At 39.4% G+C, this 22,571-nt stretch overlaps 1 protein-coding gene across 1 annotated transcript in view; it reads left to right on the top strand.

Moving 5' to 3' along the window:
* The window catches only part of AUH (AU RNA binding methylglutaconyl-CoA hydratase), a 331,367-nt gene that overhangs the window by 19,697 nt on the left and 289,099 nt on the right, over positions 1–22,571 (top strand). The window contains exons 2-3 of the mRNA XM_063457163.1: positions 5,178–5,245; positions 9,289–9,376. Coding sequence (XP_063313233.1) covers positions 5,178–5,245; positions 9,289–9,376 — 156 coding nt within the window. The remainder of the gene's footprint in view (positions 1–5,177; positions 5,246–9,288; positions 9,377–22,571) is intronic.

Genomic DNA, 22,571 nt, shown 5'->3' on the forward strand with positions numbered 1-22,571 from the left:
ACTTGAAAATAAGTCTTTATTCCAACGGTCAACATTTCAGTTCCGCTAGGGAACTTTCATCAGGACAGAATACCGGTATTCTGTCCTGATGAAAGTTCCCTAGCGGAACTGAAACGTTGACCGTTGGAATAAAGACTTATTTTCATTTTTGATATAAATCCTGGGAGTGCTGATTTTCTTTGGCTATATCTATTTAGTGCAATCTAGCACCGGGTCTACAATCAAGTAAGTTGGAGTGCAAGGTCTCTTTTTCTTTTTTTTTTTCTTTTTTATATATATATATATATATATATATATATATATTTATTATAATTTTTTTAAGATCAAAGATTTTTTTTTTTTAATTTTTTTTTTAAAACACCTAATCTAGACAAAAATAATGGGGGTTTAGTTACAGAATGACCATACAATGCATAAGCTAGCCACAACATCAATGTACTCATTCCTTGGCAGGTCCTACTCTAACAGACTAATGTCTACTCTTATGAGATTAACCCACTTACTTCGGGGAAAAATTCCATCTGGGGCTCTCTGCAGTACAAGGCTAAATAGGGCCTTGGAAAGAGGCACCTGTGACAGGGAGGGGTGCAAAACAAAAGAGTTGACCTGACTCCCAAATATATATATGAAACCAGGGGGCTGCACTCACCTGAACATGCATAAATGGGGCGCTGCTGGGGCCAATTTATGCAATACACAAGAACCAGCGCACTCACTCATCCACTAAACCGCAACTTCATAGCTCACAGATTGTATTAGCTTTTTATTTACATATGATCATACATTGCATGTAACAAACCCCCATTACTTTTGCCTAGATCAGGGGTGGGGAACCTTCGGCTCTCCAGATGTTTTGGACTACACCTCCCATGATGCTTTGCCAGCATTATGTGTGTAAGAGCATTATGGGGGATGTAGTCCACAACATCTGGAGAGCCGAAGGTTGCCTATCTCTGGCCTAGATAAATAATAATAAATCAAATCTGAGAACTTTGAAGTTGCTGTTTAGTGTATGAGTGAGAGCGCTGGAATTTGTATATTGTATAAAAATGCGTTATATCATAAAATGTGATGGCTTGGCACTCTCCTTTAAAGAATTCATACGAAAAAAACACTTGCCTTGGTGCAACTCCCAATGCGTCCAAAATATAAAATGAAGTAATCCAGGATGCACTTACAGGTCTTGAATTAGAAAAAGTTGATTTATTATATCAAGGTTACATACAGTTGATAGATCGACGTTTCGACCCTGCCGGGTCTTTCTCAAGATCTTGAGAAAGACCCAGCAGGGTCGAAACGTTGTTCTAACAACTGTATGTAACCTTGATATAATAAATCACATTTTTCTAATTCAAGACCTGTGAGTGCGTGCATCCTGGATTACTTCATTATATATATATAAGGTAAGTGACTGACTCACACACACCCAGTCATCCACATGATCTAAAATAAACATGATTCATTAGGCCAGGCAACCTTCTTCCATTGCTCCATGGTTCAGTTCTGATGCTTATGTCCCCATTGAAGGTGCTTTCAGATAGGGATCGACCGATATTATTTTTTTTAGAGCCAATACCGATAATCTGTGAACTTTCAGTCCGATAGCCGATAACTTATTGATATTCTGTACATTTACCATTTTGAAAAAAATAAACAATTTCTATACACATCTACTGTTAACTGAACGTTTATTATTTATTTTTTTTGCAAATCTTTTTTTATTTTTTTATTAAGGTAAATGCACAAAATATACATGCCAGTCAGAATGTTTTATGTTTTCAAGAATGTGTAGTGAATTAGTGTGTGTGTGTGTGTGTGTAGTGGATGCAGTGAGAGTATTTGATTAGTGAATGAAATGTGTGGTTGTGTAGTGGACGCAGTGTGTTTGTGTAGTGTGTGTGTGTGTGTTTGTGTAGTGTGTATATAGTGAATGCAGTGTGTGTGTGTGTGTGTATATAATGAATGCAGATTGTGTGTGTGTTTGTGTAGTGTGTGTATAGTGAATGCAGTGTGTCTGTGTAGTGTGTTTATATAATGCAGAGTGTGTGTGTGTTTGTGTAGGTATGTAAAATAGGGGGGGGGCATTTTTATTTTTATTGTAATTTTGTTTTCAATATTTATTTATTTTGTCCCCCCTCTCTGCTTCTTACTTGGCCAGGGAGGGGGGATATGGCATTCCTTGGTGGTCCGGTGGCATGGACTGTGCAGTGGCGGCCCGCAGCAAGCTCTTACTTACCTTGCGTGAGATTACTTACCTATACTTGTCCCTCACAGGCACCGCAAGCCTTCTTGTGTTGCTCCTAACGCCAGCCGATGTACTCTTGCATGAGCGAGAGTACAGCATTGAGGTCTATGAAGGATAGACACAGCCACTTTCCTGCAGCCATCACTGGTAACGGCTGCCTGGATTGACTCTTAGATTCCATCCTGAGTCTATGAAAGACAGACGAAGGAGAAATACAGAGACAAAGCAGTCCCTGTATATCTTTTGACTGGGTTGGAATTTCAGTGAAATTCCAACATAGTCAATATGAATATTTCATAAAGATTCTATTTTTATGAAATACTCATTTTTCAGGGGGTGGGGGGTAGATAGTGCCATTTTAATCATTAGATCTCTCAGGAAATATGTAGGGAGGCCGTATAGGTCACATGCAGGAAGTTGCGACTAAGCCTGCATAAACAAAGGGGATTTCACCCCTAAATGCAAAAAAATGGGCAGTGAAACTGCATAGGCATAATTTATACACCAAAACTGCTTCATTAAGCTTAAGTTGTTTTACTGCTAATAGTGTCTCTTTAAATTGAGTCTTACTGACCAGTGATTTAAATCATTGCTGCCCAGACCATGCTTTTTTTCTGCTGCTGACGTTATCCGTAACTTCTAAATCATCGGTGACACAGTAGTGGTGTAAACTCAATCTGATTAAATCTTGGACTAGATAGCCAAGTTAAGAGTATAGTTAAGCTGAGTATTTCACAACTCAACCATTATGAACTACATTATGAAAATTAGAACAACTTGAAAATTATTAACCCTGGGATAGGTCAAATGCTACTCCACCAGCCAAAACGACATAGGCAATGCTAAACACCTAACCCTATCTCCTAGTTAAAGAAAGATCACCTGGTTGTACTAGTATTTCAGGGGGTAACCCTATCCACTATAAATAAGAAAATAAGGGACCAATGTCCCAGACATCCATTCCAATGGTACAACCTAAAGTTGATTAGTGGAAAATAGTAGATGTTTCCCTATTTAGGATCCTCTGTTTGATATAGTAGCTGTTTTTTAGTTTTAATAAAGGTTTTTTTGAATTTATTTTTGGTTTTGTTACTAATCAACTTTAGGTTGTACTAATTCCCATAGGCCCCCTCCATTGGAGTGGATGTCTGGGATATACCGTATATACTCGAGTATAAGTTGAGTTTTTCGGCACATTTTTTGTGCTGAAAAAGCCCCACTCGACTTATACTCGAGTCAATGTCTGTATTATGGCAACTTACATTGCCATAATACAGACCAGGACCGTCGGGCTCATTACAAGCCCGGCGGTCCTGTTGGGGGCTGGCAGCGAGCTGTTACTTACCTTTCCTGCAGCTCCTGTCAGCTCCCTTCTCCTGCGTTCCGGTCAGCTCAACTGTAAGTCTCGCGAGAGCCGCGGCGTCTGTGCGTTGCCACGGGTTACTTATAGTGGAGCTGAACGGCATGGAGGAGAAGGGAGCTGACAGGAACTGCAGGAAAGATAAGTAACAGCTCGCTGCCAGCCCCCCTCCTGCACAGCCCATCCACTGGACCACCAGGGAATGAGACCCCCCTCCCTGGCCAAGCAACAAGCAGGGAGGGGGGACGAAAAAAATTTATAAATTAAATAATATTAAAATTAAAATGTAATATTATTATAATACAATAAAAATGTTAATAATATTATAATAAAAAAATATTATAATAAAATAAAAATTGAATAATATAATAATATTAAAAAAAATAATAAAAATGCCCACCCCACCAAGATTACACACTCTGCATCACACACACACACTGCGTTCATACACACACTGCGTTCATACACACACTGCGTTCATACACACAGACTGCGTTCATACACACACACACACACACACACACTGTATTCACACACACACTGCATTATATACACACACTGCATTATATATACACCCACTGCATTCATTATATACACACACACTACACCAATACTCTGCATCCATTATATACACACACTGTGAATACATATTTAATTAATATAATTTTATTGGGATCTAATTTTATTTAGAAATTGAACAGTAGCTGCTGCATTTCCCACCCTAGTCTTATACTCGAGTTGGGATGTATGGGCGGTTGGGCTGTGTATGAGTGGGTGAGTGTATGAGTGTGTGTATTGTGATGTATGGGCATGGGGCAGTTGGACTGTTGTTGGCTGTGAATGATGCACTTCCTTTCTTTTGGTTCTTTACTTCCTGTTCCTGTTGGCAGTTGGTGGAATGTTCCAGGGATTTGAAATGGCGGCTGCAGAAACCCTGTGTAACAAGGCAGCAATATGAAGATGCTGTTATATATGTATTAATAAAGGGAGTACTTCGTTACACAGGAATTATTGGCTTATTTGTACAAAACATCACACGAGTCAATATGTTTTCCCATTTTTTGGGGGGTAAAATTAGGGGCCTCGACTTATATTCGGATCGACTTATACTCGAGTATATACGGTAGTTCCCTTATTTTCTTACATTATGAAAATTCTAGTTTTCCATCCAGCTCTGACTTGTAGTGAATAAAATCTCTTTTTAGTATTACTAATTCATTATTACTAAATAAGCTACTGCTACCGGTAAGCAGCACACATTAATGTTTATTGGAAAAACAATGTGTTGTGATTTACTCTTGTATACAGCTCTCTTTATTCTCATTTAGTGCTGGTCTGCGCTGTGTGGTTATCAATGAATCCCTGCTGTGTAGAGCCTTTAATCCAGTTTTTGGCTCCTGATCCACTCAGAGATTACAATAACTTGGCAAAGCGCGACAGAAATGTAAAGCAAGTTCTTTATTTCTCTGTCAGGTGCCCCAGCCTGCATTGATCAGAATGTACTCCTCCTACTGATAAGTTTTGAATGTATGCAGTAATCACATTTGTTTTGTTTTTCCTTTCCTTCTCCAGGAATCGTGGTGCTTGGAATAAACAGGCCTCAAGCAAAAAATGCCATCAGTAAAAGCCTGGTTAAATCAGTAAGTGTATATTCTTTTGCCTGTTGCACAGCTTAACGCTTAGTAAAGCGGAACCTTCACTTCTTAGGATTTTTAATATGATGGTTTTGTATTCCCTATATTTAACAAATATGCATTTGTGAAGTCTCAAAAATAAAATTAACGTCCATCATTGTTGTCCCTTTGAAAGCAAAGAGAGAGGAAGATGCATTTAAAAAAAAAATAAAAAAAATGATGTAGTGTTTAGAGTGCATTTTTTTAATTTGTAAGTTATTTTCAAGTGGTTTGGCAAAAAACAAGAGCTCTCTCTGCTTACAAAGTACAGCCCTCTGCTGGCAGTGAGATAAGCTAAGCCACAACTGGCACTTGCCGCCAGTCATTTCTATCCAAATTTGGATGTTTTGTATTATTATTGCCATTTATATAGTGCCAACAGATTCCATAGCGCTTTATAATATTATAAGAGGGGAGATTTAACTGTAAATAGGACAATTACAAGAAAACTTACAGGAACAATAGGTTCAAGAGGACCCTGCTCAAACGAGCTTACAGTCTATAGGTATGGATAACACTGTTTCGTAGGGGCAACTGTGTGTGCTGGAAGAACAGTGGCTTTTGTCTAACTCAGGGGTGGGGAACCTTCGGCTCTCCAGATGTTTTGGATTACACCTCTCATGATGCTTTGCCAGCATTATGTGTGTAAGAGCATTATGGGGGATGTAGTCCACAACATCTGGAGAGCCGAAGGTTGCCTATCTCTGGTCTAACCAGTTGAACATGGTTTGACATAAATATGGTGGAATTGCACCCAAAGACTCCTTGCACCTTAACTACTTATCATAGTAGAAATATACAGCAAAATGTGCAGTAAAGCATACCGATTACTCCATCTCTGTTGGGGTATTGTAGTCTTATTTGAAACTTCAGAAACTAATTTCTATTTTTTTGTAAAGGTTTACTTTTTGGCCTAATCAGTCTTTTTTTTTTTTTGCACTACTTTTTTTCCATCTTCTTCTTCATTCAAATTGTCTTCAGTTTGACTTTGCAGCTTTTGTAACCCCACTGTTTAGTGACATTAAAATCTCACACTATTTTCCATTTAACAGTTCTGTTTCTAACCTTTCCTACATTAACTTGCAAATCTCACAATAAGACAATTTTACTGATGAGTTCAGGATAAATATGTTAGTCACTCATTTTTTTTCTGCAAAGAACCTCCCCACCCTTCTGTATGTGATACAATGAAAACTGCACACTGCAAACATAATGCTTGACACTCCAAGCACAATAACCACTACAGTGGGTAAACCTAATGAAAATGATTATTGTTGTTGATATAATGCTAGAGAAAGCTATTGGTGCTGTTCTAGTGGTTTTTGTCAAACCATTTGCAAGCAATTTAAGACTCATTGAGATGAAGATGTCATAATGAGGAGGTTTCACATATTCACGATCTGCACAATTATTTTTACTGTGTAAGTAGACATGGTGCGCACATGCTGGGCAATAAGGTATAGTCTCTCTGGAGTGTTGGAGGATTTGGCTATGCCAAATTGCCATATCTGTTTTCATAGCCTGTGTCATTTTGTCTGCACCTAGAGAATTAACAGAAAATATGATCATGAAACAGTTTTTAAGTTTGAAAAGTTTGAAAAGGAAGCCTCCTAGTTCAATAAAATACTTAGTTATTTGGGTTTTTTTTTTGTACCTCCTTAAGGTGCAGTCATTAGTTTCAAACAGCTCAGAGGCCCATATCTAGTGCCAAAGGCAAAATGTATGATGCCAAATTTGGCTTTTAGTGGTGTAGTGTTTGAAACATCTCTTACTATATAGTAATGCCTTGTGTATTTCATACTTTCTCTCCTGACTGAGACATACTGTCAGGGTATTTATATCGGCAGACATTTTGTGCTATGATAGAAATTAAGTGTATATTCTGAGTCACTCTGAACAGACCAGACTCCATTTTGTTATTTTCAAGTTAACAAAGAGACACGAAATTTCTATCCTTTCTGTAAAACTAACCACTTTGCCAGAGCTAAAGGAATGCTTAGTATATACAAATCGAGTGATAAGAAATGAGAACGGGGGATGGACAGACTGTTAGCTAAATGCTAATGGAATATAATCAATTCTAAACCCAGACATTTGTGACAGTGAAGATTAAATAATAAAATTTACTTTCGATAATGTATAAGAGTCCCATTGTAATTTAAGGGTCATATTTAGTATTATAGCCGAATTTGCCAGACACATAGTCTGAAGAAAATTCGAAGAAACTCTTGAACTGACAGAAAACTTAAGTTATAGACAACTATAAAGATAAGGTAAATGACGTCAAAATAGCCACCAGGAAAAGTTAACTCTTTCCTGGATAGGAATGTTTAGTGGGACGAGACTGCCCTCTATCGACCAAATACTTAAATTGCTATCTGGAAGGTAACCACACCCCCAGTTTTTTATTGGTCTATCACCTAGTGACGAACAGAGAATTTTTCCCTTTAAAAGTTAAGACAAAGGGAAGAGAGAGGTATGCAGAGAAAGCAAAGCAAAGCAAGGAAGCAAGAGAGTGAGCAGTCGGGGGCAAAGAGTTGGAAGCAGGCTAAGTCAGGAGACAGTGAAAGAGACCCATGACATTCAAATTCCTGAGAATACCTACTAATCTGATGAAAATATCTACTCAACTGGTAATTATACTGGCTTCATTTAATTAATCTAAATTAATTACAATTTTTCTAATAGCATGATATATGACTGGATAAATCCCGATCAGATTTCGATATTTAGAAATCTTAGTTAACTAAGAAGTATAAGATTAAACATTCTATTCTGCAGATAGAAAAGATTAATTATGTATTTATGTGATTTATCACATGTTTGCATATCGTGATATTTATCCAGGTGTATTGATTTGCTCTAAAATAAAATAAAATATCTGTTTAGGCAAGTTAAAATTCTGCTTATAGAACATGGTAGATTACTCTTATTGGATGGTTCCAGGAAATGACTAATGAGCTGGTATAAATGTTATTTTATTTAACATTACATGAGAATAGGTCTTAATTACCTAGGAGGTCTAGCCAGCATTGAAAGGGTTATTCTAACTGTTAGCTAAGTTTTATGGCTTTATGCAGCAAACTGTGTGAAACTTTTTCTTTGTCTCTGTGAAAGACAGTCATAAATCTTGTCTTGACAATTAAGGCTGTCAACCAGTGAAATGTATTGCCATTTGTATTGCATACTCATATTATACTGAATATTCATTGATTATTGTCACGCATGTTACATATTATTATTATTTAAATTGTCACAATAAATTGTATCTATTTTTATAACAAACTGTGATTTTATTTATATGGAATACATTTCACTTACACGATAACGATCTTTGGGATCTGAGAATTGAAATAGTGGGCAATTCTCAACTGTTTACTATTATTATCTCATAAATATCCCCACAATACCTAGATTCCTTGGCACTTGATGAGGAAATGTATGTAGAATTTCTATGTGTGTCATTCTGCACCTATAACAAACAGAACTGAATAGGCACTCAGAAAGTGTATATACAATAAAATAGCAACAAAACTGTGATTTCTCTACACAGTAGTAATGAAAATACTCAACACACTATAGGCACATTATAGGGGTGCACTGAAGTTATAATAATGAGAATACTTATCGCAAAATGTCTTAATTCCCCAATCAATATTTATTCATTACTGGTGTTATTTATAAAGCGTCAACAGATTCCACAGTAGCATGTAAAAGTATGTGTACAAGTCGATATCATACTGTGCCCCCAAACCCCTTTTCGTAAGGGAATTACACACTCACATTCGCACACACAAACTCTGTAGAATACGCTGCAGAATACGTTGGCACTATCTAAATTTCAATAATAATGATAATAACAGTGAACTTTTGTGCACCTCTGGAAGAATGTCTAAAGAAGTAGCTTCAATTGTCAAACAATTAGTCTTATTAGTGTTAATTTAAATGCCTTACTTTGCATATTATGCACATCATTATGATTGACATCTCATCCCTGTTTTGTTATATAGATGTTGAAAACAGTAGATTCATTAAAAGGCAGTAACAAAGTGCGGACAGTAATCCTGCGGAGTGATGTTCCTGGAGTATTTTGTGCAGGTAGGCAGTGGAATCTACTACAGAAATAAACTATATTTATTATATATTTCTTTTTTTTTTCCACTATCTTATTTTTTAAAAGAAATTTCCATTAAGTTTTATATACATAAATAATAAAAAAAATACAGCAAAAATGCGCAAAACATCATCTCAGAACATATATCCTAAAAAGAAATATGCGTATACAAATGCAATCCATACCGTATATTGAATTACAATATTCTACAAAACATATCACAATCTGCATATTCTAAGTGCCTGTATAAATATAATTCAATATAGACTCAGTTGAGCATAGTGCAAAAAACCATATGGATGAAAAACATTTTAAGTAATCTGGTACGGCACCATAATTCAATTAAAATAAGTATCTTTCTCATGGACACATGAAGTAAACTTAGAGTTCTAAAAAAAGGAAACAAATAAATAAAAAGATAAATAATAAAGGTTCGTCAGATATATCTTACTGTGCTTGATAAAAATCAAGCAACTATAGTCATTTGTGGAGCTCACCTTACTAGTGTTAGACCATCATGATCCAGCACCATTTCACTCATTACAGCCCCATATTTCAATTGGTTTGGGGGGCAAGGAGATGCTAATGACATTACATAAGTGCAATCTTGCACCATGAAGTGCTAATTTTTCCAGCTATCCCATCTTTTGTGAAAATAATCTATATTATCGGAAAGTTTATAAGAGATAGCCTCAAGCTCTTTTGTATCAGAGATTTTAGCAATTACTTTTGACACATCAGGAACTTGTTTGCTTTTCCACAACGCAGCAATGCATATTTTGGCCGCTATGAAAATATGAATAATCAATGTCGCCTTATGTTGGGGGATTCCACTAGGGAGTATATGCAAAAGATAAGTGGCCTGTAGCAGTGGTATTTCGCACCCAGCCCCCTCTTTAATCAAACTGTTAATTGAATTCCAATAAGCAGAAAAAAATGTGCAAATCCAGGAAACATGGCTCATAGAGCCCACCTTCATATTACTTCTCCAACATGCTGATGTTATCCCTGCATACATATTAGAGAGGCGCTGGGGCGTTAAATACCACTTCATCCAAATTTTGATCAAGACGATGCGTATATATATATTTTTTTTTGTTACTCTCATTGCTAATTGCCATAGAGCTGGGTCAAAAGTACAATTCAATTCCTTTTCCCATTTAATCATGTATGGTAGTTTAATGGGCCTACCCGCCTCTATCAAACTTTTATAGCATAATGATAGAAGTTTCATCTGTTTCAATTTCCCCATACAAAATATCCCCAAGCCATTTATCTCCTCCTCTGTTATCGCTTTCACCTTTTTTTTGTGTAAGAATGTGTTTCACTCTCAGATATTTTAAAATGTCTTTGCTATTATATCCATATTCCATCTGTATATCGCCAAAAGACCTCATACCATTGAAATCATACAGTTGCAATATTTGTTTTATGCCCTTCTCTTCCCATTAACGCAAAAATAAATCTTCTGAACAATACGATAAGCTCCCTATTGGAGCATACAACATAAATGTTTCTTTTTTCATCAATTTTGGTACCCATTCATTCCACATTTGTATAGAAAGACAAGGTATTGTTAACAGCTTAAACCCTAAGGTTATGCTCAGGGCATCACCCATAACAAATCCGTCACCTGATAGGGGCTCAATATCCCCTGCTCTATTTTATACCATAATGGTATGTCCTTTTGCCTTAATAAGCCCGCCGTTTGTGCCAAAACTGATGCCATGTAATATTTGTGAATATTAAGAACTCCTAATCCACCCTCCATCACCCCACAACACATTGATGTATATGAAACCCTCTGTGTTTTGTTTTTTTCAAATGTGTGCATTAATTAGCTTCTGAATCTATTTAGGATTAGTTTGGGAATTAATATAGGTATCGTACGGAATAAAAACAAAATTTTAGGTAATAATATAATCTTCACCGACTTTATACGGCCTAACCAAGAAGTCACCCTCCCTTTCAATGATCTAAAGTTTTTTGAATTTCAGATAAGCTGCCAAATTTGGCTTCCACCATCTTTTGTTTGGATGTAGCCAATTAAATACCCAAGTACGTAAGTGTGTCCCTTCTCCATTCGAATGGGTATGGTGCAACTAATTGTTCCTTAATATTTCTTGGTAAATGTATCAACAAAACTTGAGTTCTAACATCATTATTCTTAAAAAAAGAAACTTCCCCATATTGTTTAAGTAATTGCATTGTTGCTGGCAATGAACTAAGAGGGTGTGTAATAAGGAGGAGGACATCGTCTGTAAATAAAGAAATTTTTTGAGGTCCACTTTATGTTTCCAAACCTTTTAATGCGTGGTGTTGCTTTAAATGTTGAATGAATGGTTCTAAATCTAAAATAAAAATCAAGGGTGATAGAGGACATCCCTGCCTCGACCCATTTGTTATAAAACACCTATGGTGACATAAACCCTGTAATTAATATTTTACAGTCAGAAAAGAGTATAGTGATACAATTTCCTTCCTAAGTCTAGTTGGTATTTGAAACTTTTCTAACACCGAGGCCATGTACCGTCAATGTAGGCGATCAAAGGCCTTTTCAGCATCAAGCGCTAGTATCAGTCCTTGTCTCTCTTCTCTTTTCATAATTTCTATTAAGTCTAAAAACATCCTAGTATTATCCCCTACCTGTCTTCTTGGGACAAAACCTGCCTGTTCAGGTGATACAAGCCCTAATAATAGGGGTTTTATCCTTCGGGCCATAACTTTGGTAAATAGCTGTGTATCTGCATTGAGCAGGTATATCGGGCAGAGATTTGCACATCTGGTTGGAGGTTTGCCGGGTTTTTGAATGGTAATTGTTAGCTTCTAGCATCTCCTGATGTATATGGCCCGAATCTAAAATATTATTAAAAAGAACGGTTAAGAAGTAATTCACTAAATTTAACATAATAAAAGAGAATCCATCAGGACCCAGAGCTTTGTGTCTCGTGGTATTAAGTAATGCCATTTGAACCTCTTGTTCTGAGAACGGACTATCCTGCGCCTTTGCCTGTGATATATTTATCTGGGGCAGATTTATAGTTCGTAAAAATTAATCTGTTTATTGTGTCTGTTGTACCACCTCTTTATCTTGTTCTAAATTATACGATCGTTCATAAAAGGCTGCACATTCCTCCACCATTTGTTTTGGATTACCTACCCTAGTGCCATCTGATTTTTATATATTATATATTTCTTATTTATTTTCTCTTGTGTACCGACATTTCAAAATTGTGCTCAATTTCTTGCAGTGAAATTAGAGCAAAATGTAAATATACATAATACTTATACATATTAAAATTCAAACAGAAGGTACAGTTATGTGAATATTTTCATGTGCTGAGAATAAATGCAGTCTGCATGTGTCAGTGTTTTTTCCAGCTTATTTATCAAAGTCAGCTGTGGACTTGGTAACCTCTTGGAAAATGGCTTAATGCAATGCACTATAAATGCACAAACCATACCTGATGGAAATTGGAACTTATCTGATATAATACTAATTGTTTATACTTTTCTCTCAAAGGACTCAAAGTACATTCCATATAGCACTGTTAACAGTAATGCAGACTGTGAAAGAGTAAATTGCAAGTAGGAATAACATTGTTTTTCTAAAATGCCTCTTCGAGTTTCAGTGTTGGTTCTGACCCAGGCGCTATGAAATATTGCTACAGCGAGAAATATTTTGGTGGTAAACTCTACATTACATGGGCAACACTGATAGATTGTCATCTATCTATTACAATACAAAAAGGGGTGCAAAAAAGGGCATTAAAAACATACAGTACCAAGAAAGGTAAAGGGGAATGTACTTTGGTTTATGAAAATGTTTGTAATCCGGTCCAGCACTTATTCCAAATATTTGTGGCTATCACCATTTATTTTCCTGCTCTAAGTTGTCCTAAATGGTGTTTATTTACCCAACTAGTCAATCTTTGGTGGGAGCTACTATCGTTTTTTATAAGCCCTGTCTATTTGTGTATTAGCCTCTATTACGGTTTGAAACATTAGTTTTCGGTCTACCCAAACATAGCTCCGGTGTGAAATATATTGCCAATTTGACGAAACCTAAGGGACGCACTCAGATTTGTCACACCTCTAGGAACCTAACAATAACATGAGACCTCTTTAGACTGCCAGCTGATCAATGAAAATGATTTATTATTGTTATTATTATTGGTATTTATATAGCGCCAACTAATTCTGCAGAGCTTTACAATATTATGAAAGGGGGTAAATTTACAATACATGAGACAATTACACAGTGACTCAGGAACAATAGGTAGATGAGGACTCTGCTCAAACGAGCTTACAGTCTAGATAAGGTGGGGTACAAATACACAACAGGTCTGCAAGGGTGACAGCCACCATACAAGGTGGAAAAGTAGCAGAGCTGGAGGTGAAAGTGAAGTATGGCTCTTTAGGAGAGCAAGAGACAGACTTGGGTAAGTATAGATAAGTTACTCTGGGAGTCCATAAGCATTTCTGAACAGATGTTAAATAATTAAAGATTAGGGGAGAGTCTGATGGGGATAGACAGGCTGTTCCAAGAGAAGGGAGCCGTCCGCGAGGAGTCCTGCAAGCGCTAGTTATCATTAAGGGTGCGAGCAGAGGACAGGAGAAGGTCACCGGCAGAGCAGAGAGACCAAGAAGGGGCATATCTGTGAATCAGGGAAGAAATGTAACAGGGGCTGGAGTTGGCTAGAGCTTTATATGTAAGGGTTAGTATTTGGAATTGACACCTATATGATACAGGAAGCCAGTGTAAGGATCGACAGAGGTGTGAGGTATGGGAGGAACGACGGGTGAGAAAGATCAGCCTGGTGTCAGCATTCATTACCGATTGTAGCGGGCAGTTTGGCTTTTGGGGACACCAATTAGGAGAGAATTACAGTAATCCATGCGAGAGATTACCAGAGTGTTCTGGGCAAATGTAAATATTACAAGTTTTAAAATGAAATGTTGCATTTCTTAAACCGTGTACTTTGTCTTTAAGAGATATTGCAAACTGACAAGGTGTTAGAAATGGAACATATTGTTTTTCATAGATGTTTCTTCAAGCAATAACCCCAGGTCATTACATGTTTGCGCCATTTTGCCCCAGACGAATTACAAAAACAATGATGCATAAACAAGCTTCAAGGCTATCCTATGACTCTTGCAGTACCCAATAAACTGTGGTAACCTTAATAGATAAGGATGTCCAGACTTTAAGATGCCATCTTGAACTAAGTCAGGAAAATTTCCATGACGTATACACCCTTAAGTTATGGACTTGTATTTTTGCCAAGTTAAGGGAGGTCCTAAAATGAATAAAGTAAAAAAGTAACCTTTTCATATATGAACTACAGTGACCGTAAAATGACGACAGGTATAAATAGGTGTACTTTTAAAATGTTAAGACACAGGGGAGAGACTTGGAGACAGATGCTGCTCCATCTTAAAATGACAGAGAGGCTGACATGATGACATGTTCAGAAGGGTATGTTAACCTATTAATGATATTTGCAAGCATTTAATTTCATCTTATAAACTCTGCTATAATGGATTTTATATGTCTATATTTAAATTTTTAAATAATATCTAAAAGACAAAATCTATTGCTTCCAAGACAATCCTTATTTTATATTGTATGCTCAATTATTTATATATGTTAAATAGAGGATCTCTTACTAACTATATAAAATTATGGCTAAGATATCTGTATGGTTAGCCCTACTAAGTTCTATGCTTTAAGACATTATAGTGGTAAATAAGGGAACCGCCTGCGGTTACAATTGTCTTCTGACAACATATTATTAAAACTAGCCTCTCATTAATTATAGTATCTGTATTATATTACACATTGTCACTGACACATTTCTGATACAGGGAAAAAATAGCATGATTGCTTTAGTAATTATAATTTTTCTGTCCATGCACCACATTCCTGGAAGTCCAGAATATAGCAGGTATCCTTTGTCGATTCTATGAAGCCATTTAACATTTTGATGGGTATAGTTATACCAAAAGAGCAAGGAGTATATCGGTAAATCACATCTGCAACAGAACCATTACAGATTCCTTGTTGTATTTGTTGTGGACAGAAGAATTAAACCAAAATAGCTATTTACTAATGTCTATTTATTCTGTGTTCACTATGTTAAAACTGGCTGCTAGAGTAAATATTCCCTTCCCCCTTTATGGTTCAGTCATTATTTCCTCTGCAAGTTTCTTGTTACACATTCTTGTGTTAATAGGTAGCCTCCTTTGCTAACTCCTCCCCCACTTCCTTTGTGCCAATTCCACGTGCAACAAAATGGAGAATCACTGTTAAAGTAACAAAGAAACTACTCACTTCCCCTTTCTTCATGTATCCAAGCCAGAGCTGGAATATGGGGGGAAGAGCTCTGTAATGATGACATCACATCCTGTAGGGTGGGACCCTTTTTGACTGTTAACCAATTGTTGAATTGATATTGTATGTTTAAACTGTGACGTATTTTTGCTTTAAGAAGGAGACCCCCCTCTGGGGAATAAAGCATTCCTTAGTATTTCACTGATCAGAAACTTTGTCTCCGGTGTGAATTACTTCTAGGGAAAGCGTGCACGCATTCATCAATCAATTTGGAAGGTGTAGATAGACAAATAATCAAAGTTTTCTTTGATCCAAAACAAATTGTCGCCCGAACAGGGACATTAAGGGTAGTTAATTCACTTGGAAAGCCGTATATACATTACAAGACGGGAGAACAAAAGGACTACCAGAGATTGGAAAAGGAGACTGATCAACTCTGGCTATGGTAAATGAGTTAATTACCTACCTATATTTTCCTTTCTTTGGATTTCGTTTATTCTCCGTGGCTTCACTACGGCTTCGTGTGAATGACGTCTTCAGACAGGTATATATACCCATATGTCCCCTTATAGAACTATATAAACCCTGTCACTTGTCTATCTACAGCCTAACTAAATCCAGAGTTTGAGTTTTTATGTGTGAAAGTGTCTGTTTGAGAATCTGTTTTGCTTTCTTTTGATTATTTGAGGTCGGGGTGTTGAAACCTGGCGGTTGTGGCCGGATTATATTAATTGTAAATCCTGGCGTAGTTTTTATTTTGAGATCAGGGGGTGTTGAAACCTGGCGTTTGTGGCTGGATTATATTAATTGTAAATCCTGGCGTTGTTTTTATTTTGAGATCAGGGGGTTCGTAAGAAAACCCTGGCGGTTTTGGCCGGATTATATTAATATTTTAATATTAAATCCTGGCGTTTCTCTATTGTTTTTATTTTAAGTTCGGTTTTGGGAAATACCAAACTGGCGTAATTGGTTTTAGTTTGTTGAAATAATAAAAACAACAAACAAAGAGTTAAGTTGTTGTATGTGTGCTTGAGTGTGAGTTTCTATGTGTATATGTACTGAGTTTATTTTAAGGAGTCTATTTTCAGCTGGCATTAATTTTAAAGAATTTGTGTGCTTTGGCATATATATTGTGCTTTTGCATGTATACTGTTTTTTTGTTTGTTTTTTTGGGGGGGTATATGTTACTTGTTATATATTCTATCTGTGTCCTGTAGTTCTCCTATTCTATCTTTTGTCTTCAGGAGAGCTGTGCTTAGGCACTCACATGGTTAAATACTTTGTGCTGCTTGCAACTCACTTTCTCCTACTTCCCCCCTTCCCCCCCCCCCCTTCTGCCCCCTCCATTCCTTGGAGTCTGTGCTGCCAGATGTTAGTTTTTTGTTTTTTTTTGCATCACTCTGGGTGTTTTCTGTGCTCTGCTAGCTTGGTGTGACACTTTAGGCAAGTTTCTTGCAAGTCTCTCTCTCTCTCTCTCTTTACGTCCCTCTTTCTCTCTCTTTCAGTCTCTTTCTCTTTCAGTCTCTCTCTCTCTCTTTCTCTCTCTCTCTTTGTCTCACTGTCTCTCTCTGTCTCTTTAAGTCCCTCTCTCTCTTTCAGTCTCTTTCTCTCTCTTTCAGTCTCTCTCTCTCTCTCTTTCAGTCTCTCTCTCTCTCACTCACTCTCTCACTCACTCTCTTCACTATCTTCACTCTCTTTTGGTCAAGGGTCTGCTTGCTGTCTCTTTTCCCTGTTTCTCTCTATCCAGCTCTACTGTAGTTTATCAATGGGTCAGACTCATGTTAACCCCTCCCGTGGTCGGTTAGCCTGTGATCTTGTAAAGGAAAGAGCTGGGGACTTAGCTGTGGTCAAACTCCGGAAAATTATTAAACTGTGTAGTATTAATATGTCCCCCAGTGGCAGATTGCAGGCGGAAGACTGGAGAAAACTTTTAAACGACAAACATGGGATCTTGGTAGATCATGGGTTGAAGAAATCAGCTGATGCGTGGTATAAGGTTGCTTGTGTAATTAAGAAGGAGGGGTGGATTGAGGAGGAGATAGACCTAGAAGGAAAAAAAGTCTTTGTATATCATGAAAAAGGTTGTTTTGTTGAATCTGTTGCAGACGTTTCCAGCCCTCCTCCATATGATAAAGCCTGGCCTAAAAGGGAGGTGGCTCAACCTGCCTCTGGAGCGCCCCCACAGCCCATTCATGCTAGCTCCCTCTCTCCAGCCCCTGCTGCCTTGTACCCTGTTCTTAAAGCAGATGGTTCATGTTATTTTCCAACCCCCACTCCTTCTCCACTCCAAGTCTCAGTTCCCCCTTCCCTTCCTGTTTCTCTGCCTCCTCCTCCTCTCTTGCCCATCTCTGCAGCTACACCCTCTCTTTCGGCTCCTGTTGCTTCTGTCCACGCCCATTTACTTTCACTTCTCCCTATAACTTCCGCCCTTACTTCTCCTGTGGAATCCTTCCCTTCTGCCCTTTCACTGACACCATTTCCTGTTTCTAACACACCCATCCCTTCCATGATGGTAACGTACCCTACCAACACCCCTGTGGTCTCTTCCCCCCCCCTTCTGTATCCTCTTCCATTCCAACCCCTCTTATGGCTGCCCCCAGTGTATCTTTCCCTATTATGACTATTGGATCCACTGTTCCTACAGCATCAGGCTTTCCTCCTGCTGCGACCCCGGCAGCATCAGGTTATTATCCTGCAACCTCCACAGCTTCCTTAGCCACTTCTCCCCCTGCCTCGCAACTTGATTCGGTCCAAATTACTACTACAGTTAATCACCCTGCGACCAGTACTACAGCTGGTCTGATTCCCATTCTCACTGCCGATAGTAGTGTCCAAGAGGCGCAGCCTCCACAGACCACAACTAATCTACCCTCCAGTCCTATAGCAGGTGCTTGCGGTGCCCAGCATGATCAGGAGGGTGCCCCTTTGATGTATGTTACCTTCAACCCGTCCCAAGCTGCAACACTGGTACAATCACTTCCTGACCCTGAGAAACAGCCCATGCCCTTTTTCCGTCGGATTGTTCAGATCCGTAAAACTTACTCTGCAGCATGGCGCGATTTGTTTAGTCTGTGTGAAATTAAGGCAGGGGATGCTTACTGGCCCATAATGGAAAGGAGCTTTGATGATGCCCGTCTCACTACGGATACAGATTTTCAGTCTGGTATCACATTTTGTGAACAACTCCGTGCATGGGCTCAAGATAAGTTGACTGATCAGGCTATTTCTATTGCTGATATTGTTCAAGAAAAATCAGAAACAGTTGAAAGATTTCATTCTAGGTTAACTCAAACCTTTTCTGATCTAGGTTTCAACACATGTAATAAGTCCCACACACAGATGCTGTCAGCTGCTTTCGTTGCAGGCCTTAAGGAACCCATAAGGAAAGGCCTGGTCCAGTCCCGTCCCGAATTCAGGATAATTCCCCTGGACACTCTCCTCCTGGTCGCTAAAGGCCTGGAGTCAATCCAATTGCCCCTGCAAAAGAAATCCAATCCTTTAATGTTTTCCTTATCTGACCCTGCAACTCATCTTGCCCCTGGCGGGTACCCTATTTCATCACCTCTGGACCCTTTCACAGCTCAGGCCCCAGGACCACCACTCAAAACGTGTTATCACTGTAGGCAACTAGGACATTTTAGAAATGAGTGTCCAAGTCTGCATGCACCTAGGCAGCGCACACATGCTCTACGGCCACCATATCCTGTGGCCGGTTATCCTCCTGCCCAGGCGCTTGGTTATCCGTTACCTGGTTCTCATTATTATCCTAATAACCTACCCTCTGCAACTTATCTGCCCACTAACAATCCAATGCCTAGACAACGACGCCCTACACAGCATGCTCGGCAACCATACTATCCAACTACACCTACACGTACATACCCTGGTCCAGACCAGTCTCATATTGATCTTGTCCAATAGGTAACAGGCAAACCTGTGTCCAATGCCCCTGTCATGGCAGTGTATACAGGGGATAAAGGGGGGCCCCTAGCTACAGTGGTCCTACCTGTGGAAGGCTGCCCAACCACCTTCTTAGTTGACACAGGCGCAGCCCGTAGCGTACTTAGAGCATGTGACCTGCCTGACGATTCCTTTCTCTCTAATATAGATGTTTCCTGTATAGGTGTTGATGGAACCCCTCGTAGCAACCCATTAACTAAGCCCTTACGGGTGGGTACTTTCCCAGATCTCCTTACTCGTTTTGTAGTGTCTTCCTCTTGTCCTCTTAATTTGTTAGGGGCTGATGTCCTGTCCCGCTTGCAAGCCTCCGTCTCCTTTACTCCAGATGGTAAGGTTCAGTTATTGACCCCTCTCTCCAGTGATGATACCTCAGCCCTTTGTTCTTTACCCCTCCTACTCCACATGGAGTCACCCCATGGGAATGCAAGGGTCCCAGATAATTCCCCCAGTGCGCTTGACAGAGTTCCTGTGCAACTGTGGTCTACTGGTCCCGATGATATTGGACGTCTTAAAGTTCCTCCGATACTTGTGCAGTTGCTCCAAGGTGCAAGTCTGCCCAGAAGACCACAATATCCATTGACTCCTGCTCAGTCCCTTTCTATCTCCAAACAAGTTGAAACTCTGCTGGCTGCGGGTGCTCTGGTTATATGTGTATCGCCTTGTAATACTCCTTTGTTTCCAGTTAAGAAAAAGACCGAAAAGGGTGAGCCGGACAAGTACAGGATGGTTCAAGACCTCAGAGCAGTCAATGATGTTACCATCTTGGAAACCCCCATTGTTCCAAATCCTCATACTCTTCTATCCCAGGTCCCTCCATCAGCTAAATTCTTCACAGTGGTGGATTTGGCAAATGCCTACTTCAGCGTGCCTTTGCATCCCTCTTGCCAATACCTGTTCGCATTTACTCATGACCGCCAACAATACACCTGGACTGTAATGCCCCAGGGAGCACAAAATTCCCCAAGCCAGTTTGCAAGAGCCATGGCATACATCCTGGAACCATGGCAGAAATCACACACAGACGTGGTCCTCCTGCAATACGTGGACGATCTCCTTCTCTGTGCTGATGATCTCCCGACTGCAGAATGTACCTCTGAAGATTTCCTCTGTTTCCTGGCCGCCCAAGGTTGTAAAGCATCTAAGAAGAAATTGCAGTGGTGCCGACCATCGGTGATCTTTTTGGGGCATTGTCTTTCTCATGGCACCCGGCACCTTACTAGAGACAGAGTGCGGGGTATTACATCACTATGCCCTCCATCGGCTCATAAGTCCCTCCATGCCTTCCTGGGTCTTATCTCTTACTGCAGAGCCTGGATTCCTGAAGCCTCTACACTGTTGCAGCCGCTCTACGATGCCCTCAAAACTGAACCATTTGCTTTATCTCCTGAAGCCCTTACCAGTTTCTTCGCATTACGACGTGCTGTTGTTACTGCTCCTGCTCTGGGCCTTCCCAATTACGAGAAGCCCTTCAAGCTCTTTGTCTACGAAAAGATGGGCCATGCATCTGGTGTTCTCACTCAGTCTCATGGGTCTCGTCAACGTCCAATAGGGTATTACTCCTGCCAGTTGGATCCTGTGGCCAGAGGAGGACCCTCCTGTCTTCGGGCTGTATTTGCAGCAAGTGCTCTGCTGGACAAGACATGTGACATAATCCTTGGTCACAAGCTAACCATTCTCGCTCCACATGATATTTCTGCGATACTAAACCAAGTTCAACCTAAACATCTCTCTACTCAAAGACATCTTCGTCTCCAAACAACTTTAATGTTACCCGATAATGTCTCTTTACAGCGATGTTACACTTTGAATCCTGCCACTCTTCTGCCACTTCCCAAGGGGGGAGTACCACACTATTGGTACAGTCTGAACATAGATCCTGATGCCTTCCTTGATCTGGATGTCCATATGCCCACAGTACCACACGATGAACAGCCATCTCCTCTATGGCATTGTACTTTATGGTTCAGAGACGTGTCGGGGCCTGACCCTCAGTATGAAGAAGAACTGTTTCAATTGATTGAAGTACCTCTCACTTTGACAGACATATACTGTGATACAAAAGGTAACACTGTAGTTTTAGTCCAATTACCCACAGAAGTGACTCATATGTACCACCATTGGGAGATGGCAGTTCCTCATGTCTCTATTACTAAATCTCCAAATATCTCATGGAAGGAACTTGGTCCATTAGCCAAAGCATGGAGTGCAACAGATCAAGACCAACTTTCTGCAGAAGGTGTTACCAAACGAACTGTGAATTGTAAGACTACTGGTTACCCACAGTATCACACAGAAATATGTGAAGATGCCCCTCCCAAAGATTCTGACCCAGACATCCCCCATGATTGTTTTGAACAGATGAAGATGGAAACAACCCATCTTCCTACAGTACATGAAACGGCTCTGCCAGATCCTGACTGCACACTGTTTGTGGATGGCTCCAGATTTGCAGATGAACAAGGAAGATACCACACTGGATTTGCAGTGACCACAGTAGATCAGGTACTTCAAGCATCCCCACTTCCTGCGTCTATGTCTGCTCAAGAAGCTGAACTAAAAGCCCTCACTGTAGCATGCCAAATGTTTGAAGGGAAGCGTGTTAATATTTATACCGATTCAAGATATGCCCTGGGCGTAGCACATGATTTTGGATTAATATGGAAAACAAGAGGTTTTCTAACAGCAACCGGTACACCAGTTAAACATGGTACAGCTATCAAGGAATTGATGGATGCTTTACTCCTTCCTGAAGAAGTGGCCATACTGAAAGTAAAGGCCCATGGAAGACGGAATTCGGAAGAAACATGTGGCAATCATAAAGCTGACCAAGCTGCCAAAGATGCTGCATGTCAATCAAGGGAAGTGGACAGAAAAGTGTCCGGTGA

The sequence above is a fragment of the Pelobates fuscus genome, chromosome 5 (assembly GCF_036172605.1).
Source record: "Pelobates fuscus isolate aPelFus1 chromosome 5, aPelFus1.pri, whole genome shotgun sequence".
Taxonomy (NCBI): domain Eukaryota; kingdom Metazoa; phylum Chordata; class Amphibia; order Anura; family Pelobatidae; genus Pelobates; species Pelobates fuscus.